The sequence below is a fragment of the Dicentrarchus labrax genome, unplaced genomic scaffold (assembly GCF_905237075.1).
Source record: "Dicentrarchus labrax unplaced genomic scaffold, dlabrax2021, whole genome shotgun sequence".
Lineage (NCBI taxonomy): Eukaryota > Metazoa > Chordata > Actinopteri > Moronidae > Dicentrarchus > Dicentrarchus labrax.
The window spans coordinates 24,309,487-24,322,865 of NW_026136715.1; the positions used below are offsets into that span (position 1 = coordinate 24,309,487).

Below are 13,379 nucleotides of genomic sequence, written 5' to 3' on the forward strand. Positions count from 1 at the left end.
ATATTCTCTGGTCTAACCTATACTATAAATACTAAATTCTATACTAAATCTAAACTAAATCTGTCCCCCTTTATTTTGTTAATTTGGACATACTGCTTGATTTATGTGCTTCTACCATGACAACGTAGTTAAATTGTTTTACAGTCGGGTGAGCAAAGGGCTTTTCATTTTCAAATGTTAAAATGTGTCTGACTTCCTGCCTACGTGATCTGTTCTGTGTAGCCTGACACTGCTGGTTGCAGCTTCCATCTATCTTAGTTTTTTTGTGTGAGAATGCTTACATTTGCTAATTAGCACTAAACTTACAACTGAAGCTGATACGATATTTCACTGGATAAGTGAAACTTTAACCTGCTGATGGCACTAGATGATCAGTCAGTGGACATGTGTGTACCAAATTTTATGGCAATCCATCCAATAGTTGTTGAGATATTTCAGTAAATAAACAAAATTATTAACCTCATGGTGAAGCTAGGGGGAAAGTATAAACACTTTTAAATTTTTTTAGTCTGGCCCATGTCCAATCCGCTAACATGGAGGGGGCGGGGTGTATGACCTAAACCGCAGCCAGCCACCCGGGCCTGATCGAACTGTTTTGGCCTTACTTTTGTAGAGCTGTCATGTCGTCCATCTTTATTTACAGTCAATGGGAGTGTACAGTGAGATAAAAAACAACATATGCATTTTTGTCTGATTAATCAATCAGCAGTTGTACAGGCAAAAGACAAAAAATAGAGTCGGATCTACTGTTTGAAGGTAGAGAAGTAAAAAAAAAAAAAAAAAAACAGTGTGTAAAGGTAGAGTTTCCTCTTTGAAGGTTTCTACACTGCTGTGCCTGCAGCTGCCATTAGAATTCACCCTCACCACCTTCCAGCTCACCTGGTGTGCCCCTTGCCTTTGCAGTGTTATTGATGTTGTTCTTCACCTGACTGAGGCAGCTGGAGGTGTGTGTGCGTGTGTGTGTTCACATGTGTCAACGTGTCTTGGGTGGTCAGTGTTGTATTTAAGTATTTAACAACTGCCCCAGAAAACTTTGTCTCAGACTCTCAGTTTGGTCCAAATTGTAACTTTCTCACGTGTGTGTGTGTGTGTGTGTGTGTGTGTGTGTGTGTGTGTGTGTGTGTGTGTGTGTGTGTGTGTGTGTGTGTGTGTTTTTTTGCCTGAGGCAGTTTCCTGTCTGCCAATCCGTCTGTCACCTGTAAACTGCATCCAGCAAGTTGAGATAAAACACATGCATGCTGATACACTGGTGATTTTGGAGATTTCAGAGAGAACCTGAGTGTGTGCATGTGTGATTAAAGCATTTCAAAATGCCGTCTTAAAGGATAACTCCTTGACTTTAAAGTATTCAACATCCTGGGTGAAACTCAAGGTAACTCTTCCTGAGTAAATCGTGCAGACAGATGGTGGATGGTATAAATGCAGGCAGTAGCAGAAAGCATGTCTGTTTAATGATAACTGCAAAGACAACTATGTGTGGAAATTGACTTTGTAAATGATAATTCCCCTGATGTTCGGGTTCTTCTTTGGTTGCAATTTAACAGGCAGGTGAATTTGAACAGCATTGTTTTATGACCAAGTTCTCCAATTTCCCCAAAGAGAACACTGGAGTTTCATCTTATCTTAGTCATGCAGACACACAGATGGCAGCCGGTAAAGATTTTGCGGACAAAAGGAGTAATCCTTGATGTTTATCTCAACGGTGTTAAGTACAATAGCATATTCTTTGCAAGGAATTCCCAGGCATTCAGTAAACTTGGCCCTCTTATGTTCTGATGAGGGCTTGTGCAGACATCTGTCAGCCATGTGTAAGAATAAAAAAACAGGAATGAAGGTTGAGTATTTCCTTTTTGCTCAATTTTCATTTGAGTGCTGCGACTCCCATTTTAAAGGATGATTCTGAAGCTTTAGTTCTTGACAGCATGAAGGTTATATAAAGAACATATGGTCTTCTTTATTTACAATTAAAGTTTGATGGGATATCATTTGTCAGAATGTGTGGTAATGAAGTCAAGGCAAAACAGCCCTGCAAAATAGGTTCATTGCTGCATTAAAGACCTTAAAAGGGTACTCCAGCAATTATTTAATCGTACATTCATAAATCTGGGGGACTTGCAGATAAAACACATGGATGCTGATACACTGGTGATTTTGGAGATTTCAGAGAGAACCTGAGTGTGCGCAGGTGTGATTAAAGCATTTCAAAATGCCATCTTCAAAGTATTCAACATCCTGGGTGAAACTCAAGGTAACTCTTCCTGATAATCGTGCAGACAGATGGTGGATGGTGTAAATGCAGACAGTAGCAGAAAGCATGTCTGTTTAATGATAATTACAAAGACAACTATGTATCCTGATGATGGCGGTCAGTAGTGGTGGGGCGACTGACCAACATTGCCATCCCTAGAGCCACGCTGCTAGCATGACTAAAATATGTAACGTCCAAGCCCACGTCAGAATACTCCTGATGAATCACATGCTGAGTTTTACTCCTCATGACTAGTAAAATAAATTAAAGTGTAAAATTAGGAGTACCACTTTTAAGTAGTAGCTCTCCGAACCGTTTTTTTTTTTTTCAGTTTCAGTCTGTTCAGTTCACTTGTAATGCAGTTTCCATACTACCAGTGAAAAGAGGGGATTCTTCAACAATGGAAAGTTCTATAATAATAATACCCATCCCATGAAAATAACAAGATAATACAGGACGCACATGCACAGCTGTTAACCTGGCATCCTGTCATATATGAATTTATAGGTGATGAAAAGTAATGTGAAGTGACCAGAAGGCTGTTTTAATTTGAAAGGACGATGTCCAGACTTTTAAGATTTTTTTTCGGTTTCTGGCTCCAGTGGACAGTTAGCTATTGACTTTTTTTTCTAGATTCTGTTTACATAAACTGCTTGCTTGCATCAGTGCTTTCTGATCCACTGAAGAACTGTGGGCAGTACACAGTATGTTTGTCAGAGGGTGTAATCTTAACCCATGTGTGTGTTTACATGTCGTTAAACCTCCACTTCTCCCCCTCTAGCTAGCCTTGTGTGCAGCAGTGTGGAGTTGTAAGCAGCACCTCCAGAGCTGTTTATCTCTGATAGTCACAGTGGGCTCATTCCTTTAATCTCATGTTCCAGGCACAGGACACCTCCGGTAGATCCTGTGTGCATCAGGCCTATATGATATAAGCTGTTTGAAGGTGGTATACACAGGGTTTGTGTGCTATATTAACCAGGTGTGTGTTCCTGTGTGTGTGTGTGTGTGTGTGTGTGTGTGTGTGTGTGTGTGTGTGTGTGTGTGTGTGTGTTTATTTCCAGGTCACCCGTGTACCAGTGGAGAGCTGTGAGCAGTACACCTCCTGTGGAGCCTGCCTGGGATCAGGAGACCCTCACTGTGGCTGGTGTGTGCTACATAATGTGTAAGTGCATAAACTGCTTACTATGTTGTATCCGTGCAGTAATTTCAGTGGTTACAGGAAGTGGGTGCTCTGCTGTAATTTCTAATCTCTTTGTGTGACGGACAGAATTGTGGAAATTCTGTCAACATTTTTTATTAGTCATATTTATGTTCATGGCCAGTATTATGTAGACCTGTTTGACACTGCCTTTGTTAACACTCCAAATGTCAGCGTGTGCCACATTTGTAAGGGTTGCGTTAAAATGCATATTTAATAATTCTGCCAAAATATATATTAATTCATATGTATTGTCTGGATCGAAAATTAGATTTTTGAGTGACAATAAAAACTGTCAGCTCTCAGAAGCTCACCTGGGATTTGTTTTACAAATAAGGTTATTTATATATCATTTTGTATCATAAATATATGGGAGTTTGAGTTCACGTCTATGACTGTGTCACTTTGCTAATCCAATTCAGCTTAGACTCAAGGCCTGTGTATGCTCAAAATGAACCAGTTTTTCCCAATCTGCAGGCAAAAGTATTTATTACTTTTCAGACTTTTCCACCAAATTAGCTCTGGTTTTTGGACCAGTTCAGTTCAAGACTCTTAGAACCTTGGTGCTATCTAGCAAATCAGCCTGTGTTTCCACCAGTTTTGAGTAATCAAGGACGCATCATCAGGAGGGCATTGCACAGTGCACGACAACCTGTAGAGTATGACACCCACCTCCGTTCACACTTCAGGTTAAGCAAAAAATATTTTAGTTCCCAGCTGGGATCCAACCTTTTGGGTTCCAAACCAATTTATTTTTGGTTGAATGCTCTGAATGGTTCAAACCAGCACGAACCACAATGGAGTCAGTTCCACACTATGCCAGGGGCGAACAGTGATACAGGCAACAATCTTTCAAATGGGGATAACACCTCACACCTTCAGGCAGTCTTTTGACTTTTCTGACTTGATGATCTAGCACATGATTCGATTCATACTGACCTCTTTACAGTCCAATCAGCATCAAGTTGGCCAATTTAAATTTCCTAGTGATGTAAACACTATTTGTAGCAAATTATATCCGGTTAGATTTAGCAGAAAAGGCTCTGGTCAAGGAGGGAGCTCTTGAGACAGAATGTGCCATCAGAGTAAGTAAGTGTCAGGTTTTGAAGGCCACCATGTACACCTGTGTCGATAGCCAACCAGCTGATAAATGTGGCACTGATGGTGAAGCATGAATGAGCAGCTGGTGCCAATCAGCTAATGCAAGTGCAACTTCAGAGCTCTGCCTGAACAGACGCTATATACACGTTTGGTATTCACTCTGCTTGTGTATTGGCTTTATATTTGACTGTGGTGCTATACTGGGTTTCTTTTCCTCACACAGCCTTAGAATTATTTATAAGCGCTCTTAAACTTTGGTGAACCATAGATTCATTTTGATTAATGCAACCCCTGGTTACATACTACATATTTTTGACAGGATAGAAAATTCATGGTCCTAAGAACCAGACTGTCTCTCTCAACACCCTTAAGTGCTGTTGAAAGAGTGCAATATTTCTAGTTATCATATCTGCACTAACACACCTTATTCCAGTCTCTGCCGTGTAAAGCCCTTTCACTATATACGCTGCTCATTTGCACTTCCCTAATCTACTCCCATATATCCATACACCCACTAATAAACACTGAAACCCAGCAAACTAAATATATATTACCTAAACAAGGACAACAGTAAATAGGATTAGTGTTAAAACTTTAAACAAATCTGAATTAAATCTTATCAAGGTTTCTGGATAGAGATGATAATTGTAGTGTCCTCCGTCTCTAGATGTTCGAGGAAAGATCGGTGCGAGAGAGCAGAGGAGCCTCAGCGTTTCACCACCAGAGTGGAGCAGTGCGTCCGACTCTCCGTCCAGCCCGACACAGTCTCTGTCACCATGTCAGAAGTGCAGGTACAGTGTGTGTGTTTAGATATGTCATAGTGTGTGTATTGTTTGTGTGACGGGGAGAAGTGGAAGAAAGAAAGATGGACAGCAAAAGTGAACAAGATAGATCGGGAATGAGACTGAATAAAGCTTGTTCTTGTGTTGTCACTGGCAATCTGTCCATCATTTCAAGCTGAAAAGTACGTTTTAGCCACATATCTTTTCTGCTGTGGGGCAATATCTTTCTTATTGCATCACTAATGAAGTATATCGCTTTTAAATTTTGTTATCCCTCACCTTTCTGCTTTCCTTCCTTCTCCTAGTTGGTAATTCAGACGCAGAATGTGCCCAGTCTGTCTGCTGGAGTGAACTGCTCCTTTGAGGACTACGTAGAGACAGAAGGACGAATCTACGGTGGACGGATCTTCTGCTTGTCTCCCTCTACAAAAGAGGTGGCCCCCATCACACGAGACCAGGGTAAAACTAAAAATATCCCAGAATTCTAAAAATACACGTTTTCTGAAAGGTGTGGCATTGTAGATCTATGTTGTGACCTCTCTTAATTTTGCTTTCTGGGTTCTACCTGAAGGAAAAAGTTTCTAAATTGTAAAAATAGACATTCTTAAAGCTAAGTCATTATTATTGAATATTATTTCATCATTCAGTTTCATGATCATTATTGAATGTCATTTAAAGTTTATTATACTTTTTGGATTTCAAAATGCCTTTTTTCAGAAGTTTTAATTTAATATCGACATTTCTCCTTATAACATTTTTGTTTCATGTCAAGTTTTATTTAATAATGTCACTTTTCATTCGGACACATTTTTTTGATAATGTTACAGTGGCAGTGGTGTTGTCAACAGTCACCGCGCTCTCACATGTCTATCTTCATACAACTACTTATTTAAAAATTTGGGGCATCTGTCACAGTAAATCCTGCTACCACAGTTGTCAATCTGACCAATTCTGACACTTAAATGTACTACAAGGTGTTTTTAACTGGTTATGAAACAGTCTAAATTACTCATGCCTCTATATGACCTACATAAACAAATGAGACTGTCAGCAAGAAGATTTGATATTCCTTTCTAGTTATTTTTAATGCCTGCCACCGGGTCAGATTCGGTCGAATTCCCTGGGAAATCAATAAAACGAGGTGGGGTTGTCCACAGGGGTTGCCAGAATCAACACAAAATGAAAGTTCCTTGTTGCTGCTTTGACAAAGTTTTATTTTGCAGAGAAGAGAGACTCTGCTTCATTCTGGGTTTTTCGGTTGAGCAGTTTTGATGCTGCATAAACACAAATTGTTTGCTTCATTCAGCCTGCTCATTCAACTGTGTGAAAACACAAGTCATTCTGCTCTTTAACTGCAACCATTTCTTTGTGATTATCAAAACAAGAAACTGCTGATTCACAAACTCACAAAACCCGTAAATGTATATGGACAGTTGAACCGTTTCCTACACCGAGTAACTTCTCTACCAATTCTATTGATTCTGCTCCAGGCTCTGCTTTCTTCCCAGCAGAAACACTGTGGCTCCAAATGTCAGCTATATAGGAATTGACAACTAACACCTAAAATGAGGCTGTTAACATTTCAGAATACAGTGCCCCAGCTCAGGCATGATCCTGGATTCATGAAACATTTTACATACACTATATTTGATAATATCAGTTGTTCACTATAGCACTAAAGCGCTGGTAATATGGTGTTTTGTGACTCCTTTTAGGTGACCAACGTGTGATAAAGTTGTATCTGAAGTCGAAGGAGACGGGAAAGAAGTTTGCTAGTGTGGACTTGGTCTTCTACAACTGCAGCGTCCACCAATCGTAAGTTCTCTTTTGGATTGTAAATGTTTGTTGTTACGTATGAATGGATTGGAATTAGAGGTGGAAGAAAGGAGTGAGAAAAAAGTTAGCTTTTGCAAGATAAATAGCCCGAGTGCTATTTCCAATATACAATGACAATACACACCCAGCAAGATGCAGACTGGTGGAAAGCATTGATCAATAGAAAGGTTACTGTGGTTCCTTACCAGAGGCAATAATGCTAAAATATTGGCCTGCAAATAACTCCTATAATGGAGAATGGAGAGAACACTGTGCGACCTCTGCTAATTCATTATTCAATGTATTCAAGCTTTTTACAAATCAATTAGTTAATTAAATCTCAAGCAATGAAAGGACTACTGGTGAGTGAAATAATAAATCGATTCCTAACCATGCAGGACCTAGAAGGGCAGCCAAGCTTGGGTGGCTAAAACACGTCAGCCGTGTTTCTTGGAAATTAATTATCCCTAATTTAAGTATAGGAATACTCAGCACTTGTGGAGAGCAGTTTTTGTGTTTTATACATGGCTGAGTATTTAGGAAAGATAGCTAGATAGAAAACAGGGTAAGGAGAGAAAGACTTAACAGACAGACTTACACAATCTTTACATGAATAGTATGTAATGATAGTGTAGCTGTAGTGTTTTTAACATCAACAATATTACTTCAGTTGAGGAAATATTATTTGCATTAGAGTTCTCAGAGTTGAATAATTTATTGTCTCATCAAAACTGCATTTGACTGCAATTTTAAAAAATTAGCGAGAGCCAAAATTTTAGTAACAGTTACAGTAAGATCTCTTAAAGAAGTGTAGAAATTAAAGTTGTTTTAGTCGTTTTGTTGGATGTAAGGACAAGTCTCAGCTGTAGCTAATTAACCTTTCAAACTTAATTATGTGAGGCGGCCAAACGAACTGCAACCACTGTTGCCTGTTTAATGTTATCTGCTCTCTGCACGCTGGTGCTGCACTTTTACTACTGTTTGTGAAAAAAGAAACATTATTCTGTGTTCATGTTGAAAATTGGAGAGTGAACTGTGAAGAGTCTTTAGAAACACTCGGTTGGTTTTTGACCAACAGCCGGTGGGTAGCAGACAGAAGTCAGAATCCTACAGTTTTTTTTAAGCATATCCTATCATTGATTATCAATTTGAAACTTTAAATAAAAACCTCTAGGATTCAGGACTACGAAGCAGTCTTTTCTTTGAATCATCTTTGCTTTTCTGTGAATTTCATTATGCAACAATTAGCATATTTAGAGATTTAGTACATGCTTACAAAATGAAGTTAAAATGTAAGTGACTCAAACTAACTAGCTTCATCATTATAAAGCTAGTTAGCAGTTATTAAGTTTTTATGTAGAACACTGATATAAACTATGTCTCGTAAACTAACCTTTATGATAAATACGAGAGTAAATCAAGTTGCACATTTAATAAGAAATAGTGGTGACTCTCTTTAAGCTAATGTCTGCCCAAAAAGTCACTCATTTGTTGCTAAAAAAAAAAAGTTGACATCATTGCTAACAGGGCAGAACTGCCAACAGTATTAATAGTGGTCATCTGTCAGTTATTAAAACTTAGAAAGACAGGTACATTGCATCATTTCTCAGCAGACATTTGTGTACTGGTTTACTTAGAAGATTAGTCCCCTGTCTAACTGGCTTAAAATAAAAGAACCTTGGCAGGACCTCAACAACAAGCAACAGCATCATTGTATCTCTTATTCTTTTCATGTGGAAACCAGATAAATTTGTGATTATGGTTGATTCAAACTGATCTTGTTTAATGTCATGTAGACCCCAGAACACAGCCTGGAGTTAAAATCGCAATTACAAGTAGTCAGAAAAAATTATTTGTCAGAAAAAGAAGACATTTGTTCAATCAGTTGTTCAGCTTTAATTGTGGTTTTGTCTCTTAATGCCAGTGAGGATTTTAAACTGAACTTACACAAAGAGATTTGGGGGGGGGGGAGCAGAGCAGCGGTGAGATTGGCCTGACAATGAATGAAGAATGTGTTCTTAATTGACCTGCCTTGTTAAATAAAGGTTAAATGAAAATAAATAAAATGTCGACATTCCCTAAATGACTCTTGGCTGCTCCTCTGAAGTCGCTGAGTGGGATTCACTGAGTTGCACGCTCTCCCTCTCTCCCTCTTGTCTCCTCCACCTGGCACAGACTCGCATCTCGCATTTAGGTATCTGCACTTTGTGTCGATACACCTGAAATGAAAATGCATCTGTGGCATACTCAGAGTGGATTTCTCTTTTTCTTGCCAAGCGTAGATTGATGACAGCATTACTTCCTCTCCTAATGTTTACATCATTTAAAATATCCTTTTGCTCTATCCATTTTGGGCTTTTATTTTTTTTCCTCTTGTAAAATAGAGGAATAGTAAAAGCCCCTTTTTAGTCAAATAGTAGCAGAAACTACAGACTCAGTAACTCTGTGTCTCTCTTGTGTGTTACTATTTGGGTTCATGTTTGCAATGCATATGAAGAACCACGAAGATTAGGAAAATAGACTATTGATGAATTTGAGAGATTAGACTCAGAGGTTCCTCTACTCAAAAAGTTCCCGAGCCAAAATACCGAAGACTTCAAAACTACTAATTATGACAATAACCTTTAATTCCTGAATCACCAGCCTGACAAGCAACTAGTAATAAGGAGTGTAAAGTGCACTTGTAATGCTTTCATTCTCTGTCATGCTGCCGTCCTTCCCTGACTCCCTCCCTCTAGCCCCCTGGCCCTCTTTTCCCTTTTCTGTCTTCCCACCTTCCTCTTGTCTGCCTATTACTTTCTCTTTTCCCATCCCTCTCTTCACCCGTCTCTCCCTCCCCTGGCCCCGACCCCTCTTAACCAACTCCACCCTCCCAACCCCCACCTCCCTTCTCCCTTTTCTTGCCCCTCTCTCGTTCATCAAGCCCATTTTATTGCCTGCGCTCTGCTCTTGGCCCCGCATATATCTGCATAGTAATAGGCCGTTAATTAGCTCGAGCCGGGGTGCCTGTGTGGAGATCGTCATAATGGAGTGGGTTTGGAGAGAGAGCTCACCTGGGCCACTTCTCAGGGCCTCCAGGCCTAGTTCAATGGCTTTGATTCATTTCTGTGAGGTGTGTGTGTGTGTGTGTGTGTGTGTGTGTGTGTGTGTGTGTGTGTGTGTGTGTGTGTGGGGACATGTGTGTGGAGTTTTCTGTTTGTTCTTTGCGAGTTAAAGAGTGTACAGGATGTGTCAAAGTAACTGCGTTGTAGTGTTTATTTATGCATATTTGTGAGCATGCAGGAAGTGTTTTCTCATTTGTGTGTGTGTGTGTGTGTGTGTGTGTGTGTGTGTGTGTGTGTGTGTGTGTGTGTGTGTGTGTGTGTGTGTGTGTGTGTTTATGCTTCATACCCCTGATTAACCAGCTCACCTAGCCCTCCTCTCTTTGCTGCATAAACAGGCGTGCTGCTGTTTAAGCCTTTCATGTTGGCTTCGCTGGCCCCCTCAGGACTCTGCAGCACTGTAAAACTACAGTGCAGTTATTACCGCAGCAGCTGTAACATAAACCCACATATTATACACCACTCCCCCTCCGCCGTCGGCTTTCGCCTCTGAACCTTTGACACCGCCTGTCGGAAAGGTGCAGGAGCGGCGGTGTTCAGCGGCAGATAATGGAGTTGCGGCATCGTGGGCGGTGGGCGGGTGAAAGTGTAGCACGGACTCGCAACAGCACAGACGTACAGTATCAACACACACGCACTTAAGCAGAGTAGCCGGCAGGCGAGCACCCAGACGGGCTCGTGTGCAACTTCACACAGCCTCGCTCAGCGCGCTCGGAGGTGTATGGCACCACGCAGTCTCATACAAACACACACAAACAGGTGCATGCACAGTCGGAAGGAGCATGCAGAGACAGAAGGCACAAGACTTGGAACATCAAATTATGCTGCAAGCTATTTACATACACTGTTACAATATTAGAAATTTGCATTAAAAAAGAGGTTTGGAATAGTTTAATTGAGCATTCGTGAGGAGGAATAATGCATCTTTAAAGAGAGGAAGGGAAACAAATGGGAGGGAGAGCGCTGGAGGGGAAGAGAAACTTGCGCTCCCCGAGAGCCGGTGAGGGAGAAGGCAACTGAGAAGGAGGCTGGAAGAGGGAAGGAGAGATATAAAGCAGAGTGTTAGCCAACGAGACAGAGATTGTGCCCATTGTGTCAGGAATAATGCGTCCCACACAGCTAAAAGGTTAGCGCCGCAGCCTCAGGCCACCATGACCATTACAATATGAAAGGGCTGAAAATCTATGCAGTGAAAAGAAGCACTCAAGGGAGGGGACCAGCCCACACCCCGGCCCCTACGAAGGGCCCTCATGCTGGCAGACCATTCGCTCGGAGACCAACTGTACGTCACAACTACATTATCCACCTGCCACTTTTAGATGCATCTTGTTGGAAACAGTTTAATCTTTTCTGTAATTACATCACATTTACTTGATGTAGATTTTCATGGCAATACTTGTTGGTCCAATTTTTCTGATAAGTGTGACCCGGTTTAATTAAACGGAGGGTTGAGACTCACAGACTTACTGCTTTTGGACGTTGCCGTGACAAGATGCAATAATATCTTATAATGAGTCTGAGTCCCCTGTTGAGATTCTAAACTTCTCATTTGGTTCCTGCGCTTTGTAACTTAATGATGTATGCATGGTTTTATTGCTGCTCACTTTGGAGCTTTATTGGATAAAACACAAAGAGGCCTATTTATAGATCGCATAGCCCAGCCAGTCTTATCTGTCTTCTAAACACTATACACATAAAAGATATCAAACCAATCAGAGGTTTTGATCAGAATCACAACATCCCTATAGTTCAGATTAGGCTATTAAATCTGTATGCTTTGTGCCTCAAAATGGGTCACTGGCTTGGTCGGCACATGTTGGCATGTTTTGGTGGACTTTAGATAAAAGGCCTACCTCCTAATTAGCAAAGAATTGCAACTTCATGTGTGACTTCCTCCACCATTGACCAGAATTAAATGAGCGTATGATCGTTCACTCCTTTCATATACGCTTGTGCGTGGCCATCGCTCGCATATCAACAGCTTTGTTCCATTGATCCGGCCTCGCTAGAACAAAAGCTCAGAGAAGATGAAAAGGCGTTTGACCCGGCTCTGTTGCCAGGCCTTGTTAAATAGCAGGGGATTTTATTGACTACATTGCAGCAGCGCAGCCACTTACCCAAGCCAGTTGTCCAGGCATTGACAGCTCTACTGTAGGACAAGCCTCCGCTGCCCAGGTGAGCCAGAGGAATGCTAAGATGTCAACATGGGCGACAGCTTGTGTGTATTAGTGGGTCTATGAGCACGGGTTATTGCAGACACAGGCACGCATACACCCCTGTGAATGTGTGTGCACACGTCCCTGCAACAAGAAATCGATAAACCCTGGGGTTAATAGTGAGGAGGAACTGGCTCACCAGCTCTACTAACAAACATCTGACTGTTAGCATAACCTTAGTCCACCCTTCTCCCCATGGAAATCCACTGGCATTGATTATAAGCCTTGCGGTGCAGTTCAGTCTCACTAGCTTATCGCTGACTGTATGAAGCCCACTATCCCTTCTGTCACTCCAATACAGGCTATTTAGGAGTTAACCCTCAAAAGATCTGAATAAAGCAAGGACAGAGGGACAAAGACAGAGCAAGGATTAGACTGAAATCCAATTTAAAGTCAGTCTTTCCGGCAGCAGGGTGGCATTGTGAGCTAAGCAATTGTCCTTCAGTTTGGAGGACCCGGTTTTAAACCCCCGTGGTGGCTCATTACTGTGGTGTTTTTTCACTAGGCTTGTCAGAGATCACTTGTCAGTCAAACAGTAAAGGTGGTGTTGTGATTTATGTTTCCTTTGACTTAACTGTTTAAAAGTTTGAGTTCCAACACAAAACCACCTCCAAACAAAGACCAGATTGCAGCTATTTGTGAACTTGATGTAGATTGAATCACTGGTGTGTTGTATATGTCACTTATAAAGTAGCAACAGTTTGTAAAACTGTACAAGCTGACACATACACAGCCTTATCATCATGTTGCCTTAAAATTGTTATGGTTCATGCTAGCAAACAGCAGTCCAATTACATGAAATTAAGCAACTTTAGCATTCATTTGGAGTCATGTTTCTGTCCACTTGTTAGGGGCCGAGCCAGCAACCGCTGGAGGTCCCTATTGTATTTGCTATGTTTCTTCTTCTTCTTACATATT

General features: G+C 41.0%; 1 protein-coding gene across 3 annotated transcripts in view; it reads left to right on the top strand.

Annotated features, from left to right (window-relative positions):
• The window catches only part of LOC127377737 (plexin-A1-like), a 260,122-nt gene that overhangs the window by 135,715 nt on the left and 111,028 nt on the right, over positions 1–13,379 (top strand). For all 3 annotated transcript variants that reach the window (XM_051425884.1, XM_051425882.1, XM_051425883.1), the window contains exons 5-8: positions 3,310–3,410; positions 5,215–5,338; positions 5,635–5,788; positions 7,045–7,144. In XM_051425884.1, the coding sequence (XP_051281844.1) occupies positions 3,310–3,410; positions 5,215–5,338; positions 5,635–5,788; positions 7,045–7,144 (479 nt within the window). The remainder of the gene's footprint in view (positions 1–3,309; positions 3,411–5,214; positions 5,339–5,634; positions 5,789–7,044; positions 7,145–13,379) is intronic.